The 18,467-nt window shown below is 50.5% G+C and overlaps 2 protein-coding genes across 2 annotated transcripts; both read right to left on the reverse strand.

Moving 5' to 3' along the window:
* Positions 1–764: 764 nt before the first annotated feature.
* On the reverse strand, positions 765–1,760 carry LOC101046459 (free fatty acid receptor 3-like). The gene has a single exon (XM_010347922.2). The coding sequence runs from the start codon at positions 1,758–1,760 to the stop codon at positions 765–767; it is 996 nt and encodes a 331-aa protein (XP_010346224.1).
* Positions 1,761–11,771: 10,011 nt separating this feature from the next.
* LOC101046144 (free fatty acid receptor 3) lies at positions 11,772–13,781 on the reverse strand. The gene is made up of 2 exons (XM_010347921.3): positions 13,593–13,781; positions 11,772–13,367 (listed from the first exon to the last, which is right to left on the reverse strand). The coding sequence occupies exon 2, from the start codon at positions 13,354–13,356 to the stop codon at positions 12,346–12,348; it is 1,011 nt and encodes a 336-aa protein (XP_010346223.2). The 5' UTR covers positions 13,357–13,367; positions 13,593–13,781; the 3' UTR covers positions 11,772–12,345.
* Between the last annotated feature and the right edge of the window lie 4,686 nt (positions 13,782–18,467).

The following is an 18,467-nucleotide window of genomic DNA, read 5'->3' on the forward strand; positions in this document are numbered from 1 at the left end:
AGGCCAGATCCTCTCCCGGCGTCCAGGCGTCCTGGCATTTGGCCCTTTTCCTCTGGAGTCTGGTGTTTTCTCCTTCCATCCACCAGTATCCCCCGGACAAGCACACCACCAGAACAAAACAGGAGAAGGAGGAAAGACCGTTCTCTTTGGCTTGCTTCTTCATTTATTTGGGTAGTTTTTCTTCTGTCATTGTTCATGATCCAAATTTGTCATTGTTCTCTGACCCAAATGTATTGAGCAATGGGAATGGCCTTTTCTGGAAAAGGCGCTGCGGGAGCAGAATGCAGCCTCAACCCTGGAGCCCTGTCTCCCACGCTCCTGACTCGCCAGCTGGGAGCAGCCCTGAGGATGGGTTTCTCCCCTCTCCCACCCCTGCCACTCACTGGTCAGCCCCCTCAGACCCCGGGCACTGCCCTTAGCTCCTGTGCCACCGTCAGAAAAGCACAGGAGTCGCCTGCTGCTCTGAGGACCTCAGTGTTCTCCAGAGCAGCGGCTCACCCTGACCCCTTCCCAGAGCCCAGTCCATAGAGTGTGGGTGGATGGGGATGGAGGTGAGAGCAAGAGCTCAGCTTTAGGGCACACACCCTTAGGAAGGCTGGGTGTCCGCCCTACCCCCAAGCCCCACTGATTCCCAGCTCACCACTCCAAGTCCCGCCTGGTGTGGGCGAGGAAGTACCCTGAGGATGACAGGCCAGCTACACCCACCTGCCCCAGAGGACCTAGCTTTCAGCACAGGCCACCTGGCCGTCCTTTCCCCAGCCCCGCTACAGTCCACTACTCCTCCTTTCTTCGGGGAGGTCCTCCTTGTGCCCCTCCCCTCCCTTCTGCTCCTTCAGCTCCACGCTGCCCTCCTGCCGCCACGGAGCGCAGAGTCCACGCAGCCTCCTCAGCAGCTCATGAAAGTCGTCTTGGAACGCGGATGAGGAGAAGTAGTAGACAAAGGGGTCGACACAGGAGTTCAGGGTGCTGAGAAGCATCACGTAGATCCTCCACGCCGGGCTTTCACCCTGGACAAAGCCCATGACATGGGACATGTGTAAAGGCCCAAAGCAGACGAGGAAGTTGAGCAGCGTGGCTGCCACCAGCCCCGCCACCCTTCTCTGCCGCCGGCGGCTGCCCCTCCTGCCGAGGATCCACACCAGACGGCTGTAACAGTAGCTGGTGATGAGCAGGGGGACCACAAATAGGGCCACAACCATCTCCAACCGCACGGGCAGCAGGATGGCCAGCTGGTCCTCCTGGAACTCCATGTAGCAAGTCTCAATGGTATTCTGCCTGTGGGAGGAATTCCTCGAGAATTCCATGACATAGACTATGCTGCAGTGAGCAGAGGCCAGCAGCCAGCAGGCCACACTCACCACACCCGCCTGTCCCAGCCTCGACCGGGTCTTGTACCACAGCGGGTGGGCCACGCTCAGGAAGCGCTCAATGCTCACGGCTGCCAGGGAGAGGGCAGTGAGATAGACGGTGGTGAAGAAGATGAATCCCGAGAGCGGGCAGAGGATGAAGGGCAGGGGCCAGTGCATGCCGCTGGCCGCCTCCACCATGCGGAAGGGCAGGAACAGCAGCAGGAGCAGGTCCGAGGCGGTCAGGTTGAGCAGGAGCACGTCCACGGCCACCGGGCGGCGCCGCAGCTTGCCCACGAAGACCACCAGGGCCAGCAGGTTGAGGGGGAGCCCCACCAGGAAGGTGAGGAGGTACACGGAGAAGGCGAGCCAGTGATTGCCGGGGAAGTAGGACCCGTCGGGGCCTGCACCCATGCTGGTGGCCACTGGTGAGAGAGTGACATGGAGCTGGTAGTGGGGGGCCTTCCTGCCCTGGCCAGCAGCATCTCACCCAAAAGGGCACGTGGTCACCACGCCCACCCCTCTTGCCTCCAGGTGCTTTCCAGGCGGGGTCAGCCTGCCTGTCTTCCTGAACATGCCCTGTCCCCTTCCTTCCCCAGCAGAGAAGCGCCCAGGGGCTCCTCCACCCAGCCCCTCGGGCCCAGGCTCACCTGCTTCTTTGAGACCCCAAGATATCTGCCGCACAGCAGCTTCCTGTCTCTCCAGACCCAGCGCAGTTGGCTATTTATCCGGCAGAACTGATAAAGACCAGGCGGTGCCCATGACATCACTCACTGTTGAACAGTGGCACAAAACTCTGTTGCCAGGGCTGGTCAGTATGCAAAAAGGGGAACGAAATCCACAACGGTGTGCCTCCCTGCTCCCGCAGCCTCAGCTGGGATGCCTGGGCAGGCCTGAGCTGACTTCCTTCCCTCCCCTTTCCTCCACTTGAATTTTGTCTGCTTCTCTAGAATGGCACTTGTTCCGTTTGCCTTGTCGGGGCACAAAGCGTGAGGCAGTGACAGAGACTGGGCTCTGTCACTTCCCGACTTTGTGATTTAGGGGAAAATGATGTGTCTGTTCCTTTCTGATTTGTGATTTGGGGGAAGTGTCTGCTTTCTCTCCTCCAGAACAGGCATCATCAAAGTACCCATCTCATATTTCAAAGCATGAACACATGCAGATTAAGACATATATACAGTTAGACTAAAATGTTAATCATGTAGGTCAGTTGCTTTTTCAAAACATTTATTTTAGATTCAGGAGCACATGTGCAGGTTCGTTACATGGGCATATCGCATAATGCTGAGGTTTGGGCTTCTATTGTGCCCATCACTGAAATCGTGAACATGGTACCCAACAGGTGGTTTCCCCAGCTTGTCCTCTGCCCCCCTCCCCCGCTTTGGAGTCCCCATCGTCTATGGCTTCCATCTTTAATGTTCGTGCGTTCTCTCACTTAAAAGTGAAAACCTATAGCATTTGATTTTCTGCCTGTGTTAATTCACTTAGGATAATTCACTTGGGCCTCCAGCTGCATTTATGTCCAGCAAAGGACATGATCTCATTCTTTTTTATAGCCGCATAGTATTTCATGCTGTATACATGCCATTTTTTCTTTATCTAGTCCACCATTGATGGGGACCTCTGCTGATTCCATCATTTTGCTGTTGTGAATAGTGCTGTAACCAACATATGCACACAGGTGTCTTTTTGGTAGAAAGATTTCATTTGATGAAAAATGATATTGATGATTTGGTAGGAATTGTGTGGAATCTGTAGATTGCTTCAAGCAGTATGGACGTTTTAGTGATACTGATTCTTCTAATCCATGAACATGGCATGTTTTTCATTTAGTTGTGTTTTATAGTTCTCCTTGTAGAGATCTTTCACTTTCACTTCTTTGGTTAGATGTATTTCTAGGTATTTTATTTTTGCTTGTGGCTATTGTAATTGGGATTTGTGTTCTTTATTTGGCTCTCGGCTTGACAATTGTTGGCATGTAGAAATGCTACTGATTTTTGTACACCAATGTTTTATCCTGAAACTTTGTCAGTCATGTATCAGGTCTAGGAGTATTTTGGAGGAATCTGTAGGGTTTTCTAGGTATAGACTCATAACATCAGTGAACAGAGATAATTTAACTTCCTCTTCCTATTCGGATGACTTTTATTCCTTTCTCTTGCTTGATTGCTCTGGCTAGGACTTCCACAACTACGTTGAACAGGAGTAGTGAGAGTAGACACCCTTGTCTTGTTCCATTTCTTACAGGGAATGCTTCCAAAGTTTACCCACTCAGTATGATGTTGGCTGTGAGTTTGTCATAGATGGCTCCTATAATTTTGAGATATGTTCCTTCGATACCTACTTTTTTGAGGGTTTTTATCACTAAAGGATGTTGGATTTTATTATATATATTTTTTCTGCATTGGTTGAGATGATCATAAAATTTTTGTTTTCAATTTTATGTGGTGAGTCACATTTATTAATTTGGACATACTGAACCATCCTTGCATCCCTGGAATAAAGCCCTCTTGATCATGCTGAATTATGATTTTGTCATGCTGCTGGATTTGGTTTGCTAGTATTTTGTTGAGGGCTTTTGCATCTGTGTTCATCAGGCTATTGGCCTATAGTTTTCTTCTTTCACTGTGTCCTGCCAGATTCTGATAGCAGAATGAGGCTGTTTTTGTAGAATGAGTTAGGGAGGAAACTCTCCTCCTCAATTTTTTGATATAGTTTCAGTAGGATTAGTACCATCTCTTCTTTGCAGGTCTGGTAGAGTTTGACCGTGAATGCATCCAGTCAAGGGCTTTTTAAAGTTGGTAGATATTTTATTACTGATTCAATTTTGTAATTCATTATTGGTCTGTTCTGGGTTTCAATTTCTTTCTGGTTCAATCTTGGTTGTGTGTTTCTAGGAATTTATCTGTTTCCTCTAGATTTTCTGGTTCATGTGAATATAGATGTTCATAGCAGTCTCTGAGGATCGTTTGTATTTCTGTGGGATCAGTTGTAATGTTGCTTGTGTTATTTCTGGTTGTGTTTATTTGGATTTTTAAAATTTGTTAATCTAGATTGCAGCCTATAAATCTTGTTTATTCTTTCAAATAACCAATTTTTCATTTCATTGATCCTTTGAATGGCTTGTCGGTCACAATTTTATTTAGTTCTCCTCTGATTTTAGTTATTTCTTTTCGTCTGCTAGATTTGGATTTAGTTTGTTCTTGTTTTTCTAGATCCTTTAGGCGTAATTTTAGGTTATTAATCTGAGATCTTTCTAACTTCTTGATGCAGGCATTTAGTGAGATAAACTTTTCTCTCAATACTGCTTTTGCTGTATGCCAGAGGTTTTGGTATGCGGTGTCTCTATTTTCAGCTGTTTCAAAGAATTTTTTGACTTCTGCCTTAATTCTTTAACTTCTGCCTTAATGACTTACTCCAAAGTCATTCAGGAACTAGTTGTTTGGTTACCAAGTAGCTGTGTAATTTTGAGAATTCCTTTTGGTATTGATTTCTATTTTTATTCCACTATGGTCTGAGAAGATGGTTGGTGTGATTTTCATTTCTTTAAATTTACGGAGGTTTGCTTTATGACTAAGCATTGAGTCAATCTTAGAGTATGTTCTGTGTGCAGATGAGAAGAACTTACATTTTGTGGTTGTTGGGTGGAGTATTCTATAGATGTCTATTAGGCCCATTTGAACACATGTCCAATTTAAGTCCAGAATTTCTTTGTTAGTTTTCTGCCTCAGTGATCTGTCGAGCGCTGTCAATGGTCTGTTGAAGAACCCCATTATTATTGTTATCCATCTCTTTTCTTAGGTCTAGTAGTTATTATTTTATAAATCTAGGTACTCCAGTGTTGAGTGAATATACACTTAGGATGTTAAATCTTCTTGTTTAAGTAACCCTTTATCATAGGAAGCACGCTTGTTTGTGCTTTTTTATTACTGTTGGTTTAAAGTCTGCTTTATCTTATACAACAACAGCAACCCTTTGTTTTCCATTTGCATGAGAGATCTTTCTCCATTCCTTTGAGGGTTTGGATGCCATTATATGTGAGATGAGTCTCTTTCTCCTTTGTGAAGCTTAGTTTGGTAGGATATGAAATTCTTGGGTGGCATTTTTTTTAAAAAGAAGCCTAAAAGGCCGGGCACAGTGGCTCATGCCTGTAATCCCAGCACTTTGGGAGGCTGAGGTGGATGGATCAAGATCAGGAATTTGAGACCAGCCTGGCCAAGAGGTGAAACACTGTCTCTACTAAAAATACAAAGAAATTAGCCAGGCATGGTGGTGCACAACTGTAATCCCAGCTACTAGGGAGCCCGAGGCAGGAGAATTGATTAACCCAGGAGGCAGAGGTTGCAGTGAGCTGAGATCCCCCACTGCACTCCAGCCTGGGCGGCAGAGTGAGACTCCACCTAAAAAAAAAAAAGAAAAAGAAAAAAAAGAAGCCTAAAAATAGGCACCTACTCTCTTCTGAACTGTAAAGCTTCTGCTGAGAAGTCCACTGTTACTCCAAGCAGACTCCTTTTATAGGTCATTTGGCTCTTTTCTCTAGCTTCCTTCAAGATATTTTTCTTTCATGTTGACCTTGGGTAGTCTTGTGACTGTGTGCCTTGGGGATGGTGATTTTGTATTAGCATCTCTCAGGAATTCTCTGAATTTCTTATATCTGCATGTTGACTCCTTTAGCAACACTGGGGACATTTTCCTGAATTATACCTTCAAATGCATTTTCCAAGTTGCTTATTTTTTTTCTTCTGTGTGAGGAATGCCAATAAGTCATAGTTTCAGTCATGTACCATAATCCTATACTTTTCAAAGCGTTTGTTCATTTCTTAAAATTATTTTTCTTTATTTTTGTGTGACTGGGTTAATTCAAAAGACTGGTATTCTTCCTCTGAAATTCTTTCTTCTGCTTGATCTAGTCTACTGTTGAAGTTTCCAACAGTATTTTGAAATTCCTGTAGCAAATTTTTCAATTCCAGAAGTTCTGTTTGATTCTTTCTTGTGCTTTAGTTCACATCCTGGCTCATTTTTATGCCTTCTTAATATTGGATTTCAACTTTCTCTTAGATCTTGCTGAGTTTTCTTGCCACTCACATTCTGAATTCTAGATCTGTCATTTGCAGCATTTCAATCCGGTTAGGATACATTTCAAACCGAAGTGCTCTCCAGCTGCAGCGGTAATTTATTTCTTCATTCAAATACTTTTGGAGCACAATGATGCTATTTCATACCCACTAGAATGGCTACAAGCAAAAGGCAGGCAATTGTTGATGGAGAAGAAGGGGCCTTGGCCTCTCATTGCTGGTGAGAATGTCAGATGGTGCAGCCGCTTTGCAAAACAGGTGGCAATTTCTTAAAAAGTTAAACATCAATTTACCATGTGATCCAATAATTCCACCATAGGTATTTATTTAAAACAAGTGAAAACATTTGTCTACACAAAGACTCAGTCCTCAATGTTCACAGCAGCATTCATTATAAGAACCAAAATTAATTATCAGCGAACACAGGAACAAAAACCAAACACCGAATGTTCTCACTCATAAGTGGGAGCTGAAGAACGAGAACACACAGACACAGGGAGGGGGACAACACACATGGGGGACTGTAGGGAGGTGGGGGGAAGGGGAGGGAGAGCATTAAGAGAAATACCTAATACACGTGGGGCTTAAAACCTTTAGATGACAGGTTGACAGGTACAGCAAACCACCATGGCACATGTGTACGTATGTAACAAACCTGCACATTCTGCACATGTATCCTAGAACTTAAAAGTATAAAAAAGAAGCCGGGCGCGGTGGCTCAAGCCTGTAATCCCAGCACTTTGGGAGGCTGAGGCGGGTGGATCACGAGGTCGAGAGATCGAGACCATCCTGGTCAACATGGTGAAACCCCGTCTCTACTAAAGATACAAAAAATTAGCTGGGCATGGTGGCACGTGCCTGTAATCCCAGCTACTCAGGAGGCTGAGGCAGGAGAATTGCCTGAGCCCAGGAGGCGGAGGTTGCGGTGAGCCGAGATCGCGCCATTGCACTCCAGCCTGGGTAACAAGAGCGAAACTCCATCTCAAAAAAAATAAATAAATAAATAATAAAATAAAATTTAAAAAGCATAAAAAAGAAAAGTAACCCAAAGTGGAAAACTCACTTGGAGGCCCTTCTGCTAATGAATGGATAAAAAAAAAATGGCACAATCCATACACTGGAATTCTATTTGGCCACAAAAAAGGAATGAGCTGTCTATACCTACTACATCAGAGCTCCCCAACCCCGGGCTGCAGACCCGCGCAGGGCAGTGGCCTGTTAGGAACCGGGCCACGCAGCGGGAGGTGAGCAGCGGGCAGACAAGCCCGCACTAGCGCCCGAGCTCCGCCTCCTGTCCTCCTGTCGGATCAGCGGCAGCATTAGATTCTCAAAGGAGCGCGAACCCTATTGTGAACTGCGCATGCGAGGGCTCTAGGTTGCGCGCTCCTTAGGGCAATCCAAATAACAGCCGGATGATCTGAGGTGGAACAGTTTCTTTCCCAAATCATCTCCAACTCCCTTGAGGTCGGTGGAAAAATAGTTTTCCACGAAACCAGCCCCTGGTGCCAAAAAGTTTGAAGACTGCTGTACTACATGATGGATGAATCTGTAAAATATTATGCTAAGTGAAACAAGCCAAGAGGTCCCACTGAGGGCGAAGGAGAGCTGGGGTGGGGGGCAGGTCCGTGGGGCCGCCGTCCTGCCTACACGGCTCCAGTGCGCAACAGGCTCCCCGTCCCCAGATCTTGAGGCCCCGGAAAGGAGGGGCTCCTGGGATCACTCGCGGGTTCCGGCCCTGCCTGTAAAATTAGAAATCGCCTGGTGGTAGCCGGGCGCAGTGGCTCAAGCCTGTAATCCCAGCACTTTGGGAGGCCGAGGCGGGTGGATCACGAGGTCAAGCGATCGAGACCATCCTGGTCAACACGGTGAAACCCTGTCTCTACTAAAAATACAAAAAAGTAGCTGGGCATGGTGGCGCGTGCCTGTAATCCCAGCTACTCAGGAGGCTGAGGCAGGAGAATTGCCTGAACCCAGGAGGCGGAGGTTGCGGTGAGCCGAGATCGCGCCATTGCACTCCAGCCTGGGTAACAAGAGCGAAACTCCGTCTCAAAAAAGAAAAGAAAAGAAAAGAAATCGCCTGGTGGGATCACCGAGGAAACGGAGGCCCACAGAGGGAGGCGGCAGCCAGGGAGCAGTGGAGCCTAGATGAGAAGCTGGGACCTGTGGCCCCCAGTCCTGAGGTTCCCCTCCACCATATCACCTCTTAAAACCAGAGGAGCACCTGCAGGGTCACAGGAGATAGGACATCGCGAGGGTCCCAGAAGAACGGAGGCCTCTTGATTTCTGAGACCCTGTGGGGAGGAGGGGTGGAGAGAATTCAGAACAGGGCTGGGCCCACAGCCTGAGTCTTTCCTGGGAATGGGAGTTTGACTCCTGAGCCCGCTGCCCTTCGCCTTCCCTGGCAAGGCAGGAGCTGCTCCCCCACAGTGGAAAGCCGGCAGGACAGCGGGAAGGAGAAGGGTGTGGATGATGTGGGGGTTGTGGCCAGGGGCAGGAAAAGGGGGTCCCCCAGGGAGATCCCAAGGGTCAGCTGTGCCGTGTCCATGTCACAATTGAGCTCAGCAGTCCTCAGGGGCCACCTGGACAGGGGAATCTGGGCGTTTGGGGAATAGTCAGGTGAAGAAAGGAGTCACAGAAGGAGAAACCCACCTCCTGGCGCTGCCAGATGTCTCTGAGGCTCAGCAGTCCCCTCAGCGGGCTGAGGGAGGATGCCTGGGATGGGCAGTGAGCCGGAAGGGGAGGAGGGCGGGTGGCAGGGCCATTAGCCTGAGGTTCTAGCAGCTTGGGTGAGCAGCTAATGGGGCATCCTGGCTGGAGCTGAGACCGCACCGGAGGAGGTGAGGGGCTAGGAAGATGCAGGAAAACAGAAGGGCCAGGGAGGAATCGGGATCCTATCTGGGTAGGAGCCGGGCTTGTAGCCAGTGCCTTGCAGGAGCAGGGCTGGGGCTTGGCCACAAACCGGCGCTATTCCCTCCCCACCTCTCCTGACTGTTCACACCTGCACTGGGGCCAGGTCTCCCCACCCTCGATGCACCCCTGGGCAGGCCCCTGGCCTCACTGGCTCACCCCAACAGCACAGGGTACCCCGTGACTGCATTCACCAAACCATCTCCACGTGGCAGTGGGTGTGGGATAAGGTGTGATCACATTCAGGTGTGGCTCTGCACAGGTGTGATCACGTTCAGGTGTGGCTCTGCACAGGATGTGGGCTTGTTTTAGTTTTTGTGAGGAGGGGGCCCCTGTGTTCTCCCTCCCCTTCCCCTCTAGCTCCATGGTGGTGGCTCCAGACCTTTCCAGGGCTGGCAGGAGGAGGAGGAAGGCAAGGGACAGGCACAGCCTCCGCTGGAGACATTGGGTGTCCCTCCCTGAGGCACAGGGGATGCGGCCTGGCCGGCTGCGCAGCTTCCTTCCCTCAGCCCTGAGAATCCGGCCGGCTGTTCAGCTCCCCGGTGGGGTCACTTGGGCCTCCCAGGAGGACCTCTCTGGACGCTGTCTCAGGTGTGTCCACGCCTGCCGATGAGAAGCCAGCTCTGCTCTGTGAATCTGTCTCTGGTTCTCACTGTGCCCATGTCTATCTCTGTCTCTGTTTCCCCCCTCAGAATGACAACACAGACTCTCCACATCTGTTTCTCAGGTGTATGTGGGTCACCTGACCACTCTGCCCCTTCCAACTTCAGGTCCTCCATCATAAGCCTCTCTCCGTGTGGCCTCCTGACAGCTCTGGTCACCAGGCTTCAGGGGGGACAGCACTGGGGTCTCAGCCTATCACCACCTCCCTCCAAAGACGCCATCTCACTCCTTTTTGCCTGTGATCACCTTACCCATGGGAGACTCACAACTGCTTGCTCTGCCCGATGGAGAGGGTGCCAGCTGCCACATCCCCCACAGGCCTTTCCCGCCTCCTCTGCCATTCTCCCACCCCAGCTAGATGGCAGCAGACGGCAGCCCCAGATGCGTCTCCTATTCTCTGACAGCCCCGCTCCCTTGGCTTCTGAGATGTATGGAAAATGCTGGAACGTGCTCCTCACCACCACTCCCACGATCACCCATACTCTGATGGCTTTTCGTCCTCCCCAGCCCCGGGCTTTTGCTTAGACAGACTGGGCCGGGCTGGGTGATGGCTGGGGACAGCAAAGCCCATGAAGCTGCCTCTTATTCCCTCTTAACCCCGGGGGAGGAGCAAAACTCCAGCTCTTCATGGCTCTTTTTCGATGGTGGGGTTTTCAGCTTTTCTGTTCTCTGCTTTGGGGTGGCAGTGCCCATTCTAAAGTTGCAGGATTCTATGGCACCTTTGTCCCCTTGAGAGCCATGAAGACCACAATTTTGTCAATCTCTTTGCAGCTGTCAGGGCTGAGTGCCCTGGGATGGACAGGTGAGCCGTGGGACAGAGAGACAGCTCACGGCTTCCACTCTCCACAGTGCCGCTCTCCCACCTGAAATCCAGGTCCCCACGCATAGCCAGTCCTCATTCTCCCAGCAAGCTCAACCCCAGGAAGCAGATATTTAAAGACCCTGGTGTTGAACTCCCTGAAGTTCTGAGCCCAGCCATCTGCATGCAGTAGGTGTTCAATGAATGCTTCTGAAATTCTGCTGACTGAATGCAAACAGGGGCTGGCAACTCCCAGATGGCCTTGCTCGGGGACCAGATCCTGACCAGTTATTTCTCATGGGCCACCCCTCAGGGAAAATGAAAACCGCCTGAATGGCCACATTTTGGTGACTAGAGCTCTCTCTGACTTTGCAGAAACCTGAAGTCCACGGTGCTAATTATCTTAACTTGTTTTTTCAAGAGGGCTTTTTTTTTTTTTTTTTTAACTGGGAAATGGTTGAACCCACACAAATAGCCAATATGCTTTGCATTTCCTTATGTTTCTTATCACACTCTGTTTACATGTGTCTTGCTCAGATGGCCTCATCTGACTTGGGAACATTTGACTGGGCTGGGTGACCACAAGTGTCACACAGCTGGAGAACCACAGAGTGGCTCAGGGGCATGGGTGTCAGAGCCAACTGACTCCAGCTTCTGGTCCCACTTCAGTCACCCACCAGCTATGGGATCTCTGGCAGGAGATGACACCTCTCTGGGCCATTCTGTCATCTGAAACTGGGGATAATGCTGGTATCTACCACAGGGTTATTGAGAGATAGAAGATGATGTATCAGGCCAGGTCCTGCAGACCGGGCAGCTGGTATTTGCATCCCTGCAGGCCAGATCCTCTCCCGGCGTCCAGGCATCCCAGCATTTGGCCCTTTTCCTCTGGAGTCTGGTGTTTTCTCCTTCCATCCACCAGTACCCCCCGGACAAGCACACCACCAGAACAAAACAGGAGAAGGAGGAAAGACCGTTCTCTTTGGCTTGCTTCCTCATTTATTTGGGTAGTTTTTCTTCTGTCATTGTTCATGATCCAAATTTGTCATTGTTCTCTGATCCAAATGTATTGAGCAATGGGAATGGCCTTTTCTGGAAAAGGCGCTGCGGGAGCAGAATGCAGCCTCAACCCTGGAGCCTTGTCTCCCACGCTCCTGACTCGCCAGCTGGGAGCAGCCCTGAGGATGGGTTTCTCCCCTCTCCCACCCCTGCCACTCACTGGTCAGCCCCCTCAGACCCCGGGCACTGCCCTTAGCTCCTGTGCCACCGTCAGAAAAGCACAGGAGTCGCCTGCTGCTCTGAGGACCTCAGTGTTCTCCAGAGCAGCGGCTCACCCTGACCCCTTCCCAGAGCCCAGTCCATAGAGTGTGGGTGGATGGGGATGGAGGTGAGAGCAAGAGCTCAGCTTTAGGGCACACACCCTTAGGAAGGCTGGGTGTCCACCCTACCCCCAAGCCCCACTGATTCCCAGTTTGCCACTCCAAGTTCTGCCTGGCATGAGCGAGGAAATATTCTGAAGATGACTCTCTAGCTATACCCACCTGCCCCAGAGGAACTAGCTTTCAGCACAGGCCACCTGGCCACCAGTTCCAGAGCCTTGTGAGTGTTTACTGCTCTTTCTTTCAGCTAGACAGTCTTCTCCCTGCTCCTTTCCGCCCTGCCACCATGGACCACAGAGCCCACGCAGCCTCCTCAGCAGCTCATGAAAGTCGGCTTGGAACGCGGATGAGGAGAAGTAGTAGACAAAGGGGTCGACACAGGAGTTCAGGGTGCTGAGAAGCATCACGTAGATCCTCCACGTTGGGCTTTGATCCTGGACAAAGCCCACGACATGGGACACGTTGTAGGGCCCAAAGCAGACGAGGAAGTTGAGCAGCGTGGCTGCCACCAGCCCCGCCACCCTCCTCTGCCGTCGGCGGCTGCCCCTCCTGCCAAGGATCCACACCAGGCGGCTGTAGCAGTAGCTGGTGATGAGCAGGGGGACCACGAAGAGGACCACAGCCATCTCCAACCGCACGGGCAGCAGGATGGCCAGCTGGTCTTTCTTGAACTCCAGGTAGCAGGTCCCATTGGTGCCCCTGGTGTGAGAGGTGTCCCCCGAGAATTCCATGACATAGACCACACTGCAGTGAGCAGAGGCCAGCAGCCAGCAGGCCACACTCACCACACCCGCCTGTCCCAGCCTTGGCCGGGTCTTGTACCACAGCGGGTGGGCCACGCTCAGGAAGCGCTCAATGCTCACGGCTGCCAGGAAGAGGGCGGTGAGATAGACGGTGGTGAAGAAGATGAATCCCGAGAGCGGGCAGAGGATGAAGGGCAGGGGCCAGTGCATGCCGCTGGCCGCCTCCACCATGCGGAAGGGCAGGAACAGCAGCAGGAGCAGGTCCGAGGCGGTCAGGTTGAGCAGGAGCACGTCCACGGCCACCGGGCGGCGCCGCAGCTTGCCCACGAAGACCACCAGGGCCAGCAGGTTGAGGGGGAGCCCCACCAGGAAGGTGAGGAGGTACACGGAGAAGGCGAGCCAGTGATTGCCGGGGAAGTAGGACCCGTCGGGGCCTGCACCCATGCTGGTGGCCACTGGTGAGAGAGTGACATGGAGCTGGTAGTGGGGAGCCTTCCTGCCCTGGCCAACAGCATCTCACCCAAAAGGGCACGTGGTCACCACGCCCACCCCTCTTGCCTCCAGGTGCTTTCCAGGCGGGGTCAGCCTGCCTGTCTTCCTGAACATGCCCTGTCCCCTTCCTTCCCCAGCAGAGAAGCGCCCAGGGGCTCCTCCACCCAGCCCCTCGGGCCCAGGCTCACCTGCTTCTTTGAGACCCCAAGATATCTGCCGCACAGCAGCTTCCTGTCTCTCCAGACCCAGCGCAGTTGGCTATTTATCCAGCAGAACTGATAAAGACCTGGCCGTGCTCATGACGTCACTCACTGTTGAACAGTGGCACAAAGATGCCTTGAGCTCCGCGGCCAGGGCTGGTCCGTATGCAAAAAGGGCAATACATTCCACAATTGTGTGCCTCCCTCCTCCCACAGCCTCAGCTTGGGATGCTCTAAACAGGCCCCGGCCGACATCTTGCTCCCCTCCCCTCTCCTCCACTTGAATTTTGTCTCCTTCTCTAGAATGGCACTTGTTCAGTTTGCCTTGTAAGGGCAGGAAGTGTGATGCAGTGACAGAGAGCTAGGCTCCATGAGATCTGTTCCTTCCCGACTTTGTGATTTGGGAGAAATGACTTAAATTCTCTGTGTCTCTGCTTTTACCCCTGCAGAGCAGAGATTGTTATAGTACCCATCTCACAGATCAATGCATTCAGGCATGAAGATTAAAACGGTATGTAGGTAGATTAAAAGATTACTAATACACATCGAGTGCTTTGAAGGAAGCCTGACATGTGGTAGTGAGTGCATAGCGGATGTCAGCTGCTATTTTCCCTGTCACTGGTGCAATATTATCTCTGGGGTGACAATAAAAATAAAAAAAATAATAAAATAATAATAATGGTGGTGGCAGCAATGATGATAGCAGCTGCATTTTCACGGGCACATAATCCATAGCAGACACTTTGCTTCTAGGTCATAAAATCCTTGTCCCTTGCCGTGGGGAGGTGACTTTTTCCAGGTGATCCAACTTGTGAAACGTTGCCACCGGGGTGCAAACCCAAGCCCTGTCCAGCTTCACAGGTGATCTGTTAGTTCATTCAAACATTGACGGGGCACAATGAGATATCATTTCACATCCACTAGAATGACCGCAAACAAAAAGACAATGCCAAGGGTTGGCGGGGATCTGGAGAAACAGGGGCCTCATTTCCTACTGATGAGAATAACGGGAGGTGGTGCCACTGCTTTGGAAAGCAGGTGGCAGTTGCTTAAAAAGTTAAACATAAATTCACCACGCGATCCAACAATTCCACTGTAGGTATTTACTTAAGAGAAATGGAAACACAGGTCCACATAAAGACTCTATCCTAAATGTTCACGGCAGTCTCAGTCACGATTGCCAATAGTGGAAACGTTACCTGGCAGCCCATTAGCTGGTGTGTGATTTTAAAAAGTGGCACATCCATATACTGGAATTCTATTTGGCAATAAAAAAGAATGAGCTACCCATACATGCTACAACCTTATGCTGAGTGAAACGAGCCAGACATAAAAGACGATATATTGGCCGGGCGTGGTAGCTCACGCCTATAATCCCCACAGTTTGAGAGACCAAGGCAGGTGGATCACCTGAGGTCGGGAGTTTGAGACCAGACTGACCAACATGGAGAAACCCCATCTCTACTAAAAATACAAAATTAGCTGGATGTGATGGCACATGCCTGTAATCCCAGCTACTTGGGAGGCTGAGACAGGAGAATCTCTTGAACGCGGGAGGCAGAAGTTGCAGTGAGCCAAGATCGTGCCACTGCACTACAGCCTGGGCAACAAGAGCGAGACTCCATCTCAACAAACAAACAAACAAAACACATATTCTAAGATTGCATTTATATGAAACGTCCAGAATAGGCAAAGTTACAGAGTCAGAAAGTAGATCTGTGGTTGTCTGGGGGCTGAAGGTAGAAGTGGAGATTAAGTTGGGTTTTTCTTTTGTTTGTTTTGTTTTGTTTTGTTTTTTGAGATGGAGTCTTGCTCCATCAGCAGGCTGGAGTCCAGTGGCACCATCTCAGCTCAAAGCAACCTCCACCGCCTGGATTCAAGCGATTCCCCTGCCTCAACTTCCCTAGTAGCTTGGACTATAGGCATGTGCCACCACGCCACCAAGGTAGCCAGTGGCATGTACAATTTTTTGTATTAGTAGAGATAGGGTTTCACCATGTTGGCTAGGCTGGTCTCGAACTCCTGACCTTGTGATCTGCCCACCTCGGCCTCCCAAAGTGCTTGGATTACAGGTGAGGCACCGCGCCCGGCCGGGGTTTTTTTTGAGGCAGGGTCTTGTCCTGTCATCCAGGCTGGAGTACAGTGGCGTGATCTCAGCTCATTGCAACCTCCACCTCCCAGGTTCAAGCGGTTCTCATGGCTTAATCAGGAGACTGACTCAGGAGAGTAGCTGGGATAACAGGCGCCCACCACCACACTCCACCAATTGTTGTATTTTTAGTAGAGATGAGTTTTGTCATGTTGGCCAGGCTGGTCTCAGGTAAACTGACTTCAGGTATTCCACCCGCCCTGGCCTCCCAAAGTGCTGAGATTACAAGCATGAGCCACCCGCCTGGCCCAAGATTAAGTTTAAATGAACATGAAGGATTTTACTAGGGTCATGCAAATGTTCTAAAGTTCATTGAATTGCACACTTAACATGGGTGAATTTGATGATACGTACATGATATCTCAAGCTGTGGAAAGTACAGCAGTAGGTTGGGTGCGGCGGCTCAGGCCTGTAATTTTAGTACTTTGGGAGGCTGAGGTAGGAGGATTCCTTGAGCACAGGTTGTTTTTTTGAGATCAGCCTGGGCGATATAGGGAGATCTATATCCACAGAAGGAAGGAAGGGAGTGAGGGAGGGAGGGAGGGAGGGAAGGAAGAAGGAAAAGAAGGAAAGGAAGAAGGCAAGGAAGGAAGGAAAGGAGGGAGGAATTAGCTGCGTGTAGTGGCGTGTGCCCGTGGTCCCAGCTACTTGGGAAGCTGAAGTGGGAGAAACACTTGAGCCCAGGAGTTCAAGGCCGCAGTGAGCCGTGGCCATGCCACTGCACTCCAGCCTGAGCAACAGAGTGAGACCCTGTTCTCCCTCCCCCCACTGCTGCCACACACACACACAGAATGCAGTCATGACTGAAAAGTTTTTGCTGTCATGCTGTTTATATTTGGTGTTTGGGGGCTTGGGGGATGGAGTAGGGGAAGGATAATGAAGACGTGGATACTGAAGAGGTAAAGAGCCACTGGAGAGAACAGTGCGGGTGGGGGAGTCTCTCGGGTGCACAGGCTTGGCCTGCTTGCGGGGAGGTGGTAGGAGGTTTGGGGCTCACGGGAGTGAGAGGCGCCTAGGGTGGATCACGCCAACTCTCCTGGGCCCCAGGGAGGCAGTAGATTTGCCTTAAGTGGGAGGAGGCAAGAGGAACTGGGAGAAGCAGCCCAGTGCCCAGCAGCGGCTGCGGAGCAGGAGCCGACGAGAGCCAGCCTTGGCGCCCCATGGTGCGGGAGGAGGCAGTGGGGCTGCCTGAGCTGGAGTTTGGGTTTTTACTGAAATTCCCTGGTGTTGTCACTGCACAGATGCCAGGCTTATTTCTGGCTTCCAAAAAAAGTTACTTAATGTCTCTGGCCTGTTTCCATATTGATAAAACAGCCATAGAGCTTTCTTTGGAGGGCTATTAGGGGCATTCATTCATTCACTGAGCAAACGTTTACTGAGCACCTACTGTGTGCCAGTCTCTCTTCTGGGTGCTGGGGATATATCATCAACTGCAAGAAAAATCCTTGCATGCGTCGACATTTGAGACTGAACAGAGCTCATCTGCAGAAGTCAGTTAGTGCACACCAGCTGGTGGCTGCCATTTGTTGTGCCCCAATACATCAGCATCATGTTCATGGCAGTGTGGTCATTTAGAGCAGGGGCCCAGGTGTCTGTCTCCTTCACAGCCACTCCTCTCTCCCCTCCCTCTCATGGATTTGGGATGCCATCCTTTGCAAAATGGAATGCAAATACAGGGTTAACCCCCATACCCCCAAGTTCCCAAATGTCTCCTGGCCCTTGTGGGTCCTGCTTGGAAGGATCACATCCCACATTTGCCCCTTCCTTGCTGTAGGGCCTCAGGCAAGTTTCTTCAACCCGTTCTAGGATCGCAGCTACCTCGTGCAGCATTTGTGCAAATTAAGTGCTCCTTTTCCGAGGAATCCACAGTGCACCAAGCACTGCCTATGGAGTGGCTGGCGTAGCTCTTCAAATTAGAACGCAATACTCCTTATCTTGATGCAAGCAAGGCAGGCATGCAGCTTTGTGAGCAAAGGACAGGCTAGAATTTAGTCAGTGTCTGCCCCTCTGCCCAGCACCCTCGTGCAGTGAACACCTGCCCATCTGTACAGCGGTCGCGTGGCTGAACCACAGGGTTGTGTAAAGCTGAAGTGAGACAACGCTCATTGTCAGACACTCAGCATGGTACCCATCATGTATTACAGACTATATAGTTGACCTTCGACTAGCACAGGTTTGAACTGTGCAGTCCACTTACTTGTGGATTTTTTTCAGTAAATATATTGGAAACATTTTCAGAGATTTGCAACAATTTGAAAAAACTTGCAGAGGAACCACAAGCCTAGAACTACTGAAAAAAATTTAAGCAAAAGATAGATATGCCACAAATGCAAAAAAAATACACGTAGCTACTAGTCTATCTTATCATTTTCTATCCTAAAATGGACACAAAGCTCTGGGTTTTTTTGGAGACAGGGTCTGGTTCTATTGCCCAGGCTGGAATGCAATGGTGTGATCTCAGCTCCCTGCAACCTCTGCCTCCCTGGCTCAAACCCTCCTCCCACATCAGCCTCCCAAGTAGCTGGGACCACAGGCACACACCATCACGCCCTGATAATTTCTTTGTATTTTTGGTAAAGACAGGGTTTCACCATGTTGCTCAGGCTGGGCAAATCTCTTATAGAAAGTTAAAATTGGCTGGGCATGGTGGCTCACGCCTGTGATTCTAGCACTTTGGGAGGCCAAGGTGGATGGGTCAACTGAGGTCAGTCATT

Source organism: Saimiri boliviensis, chromosome 14 (genome assembly GCF_048565385.1).
Source record: "Saimiri boliviensis isolate mSaiBol1 chromosome 14, mSaiBol1.pri, whole genome shotgun sequence".
Lineage (NCBI taxonomy): Eukaryota > Metazoa > Chordata > Mammalia > Primates > Cebidae > Saimiri > Saimiri boliviensis.

Bases quoted from the DNA above. Each gene is read 5' to 3' on its own strand.
- LOC101046459 (XM_010347922.2), bottom strand. From the start codon at position 1,760: ATGGGTGCAGGCCCCGACGGGTCCTACTTCCCCGGCAATCACTGGCTC.
- LOC101046144 (XM_010347921.3), bottom strand. From the start codon at position 13,356: ATGGGTGCAGGCCCCGACGGGTCCTACTTCCCCGGCAATCACTGGCTC.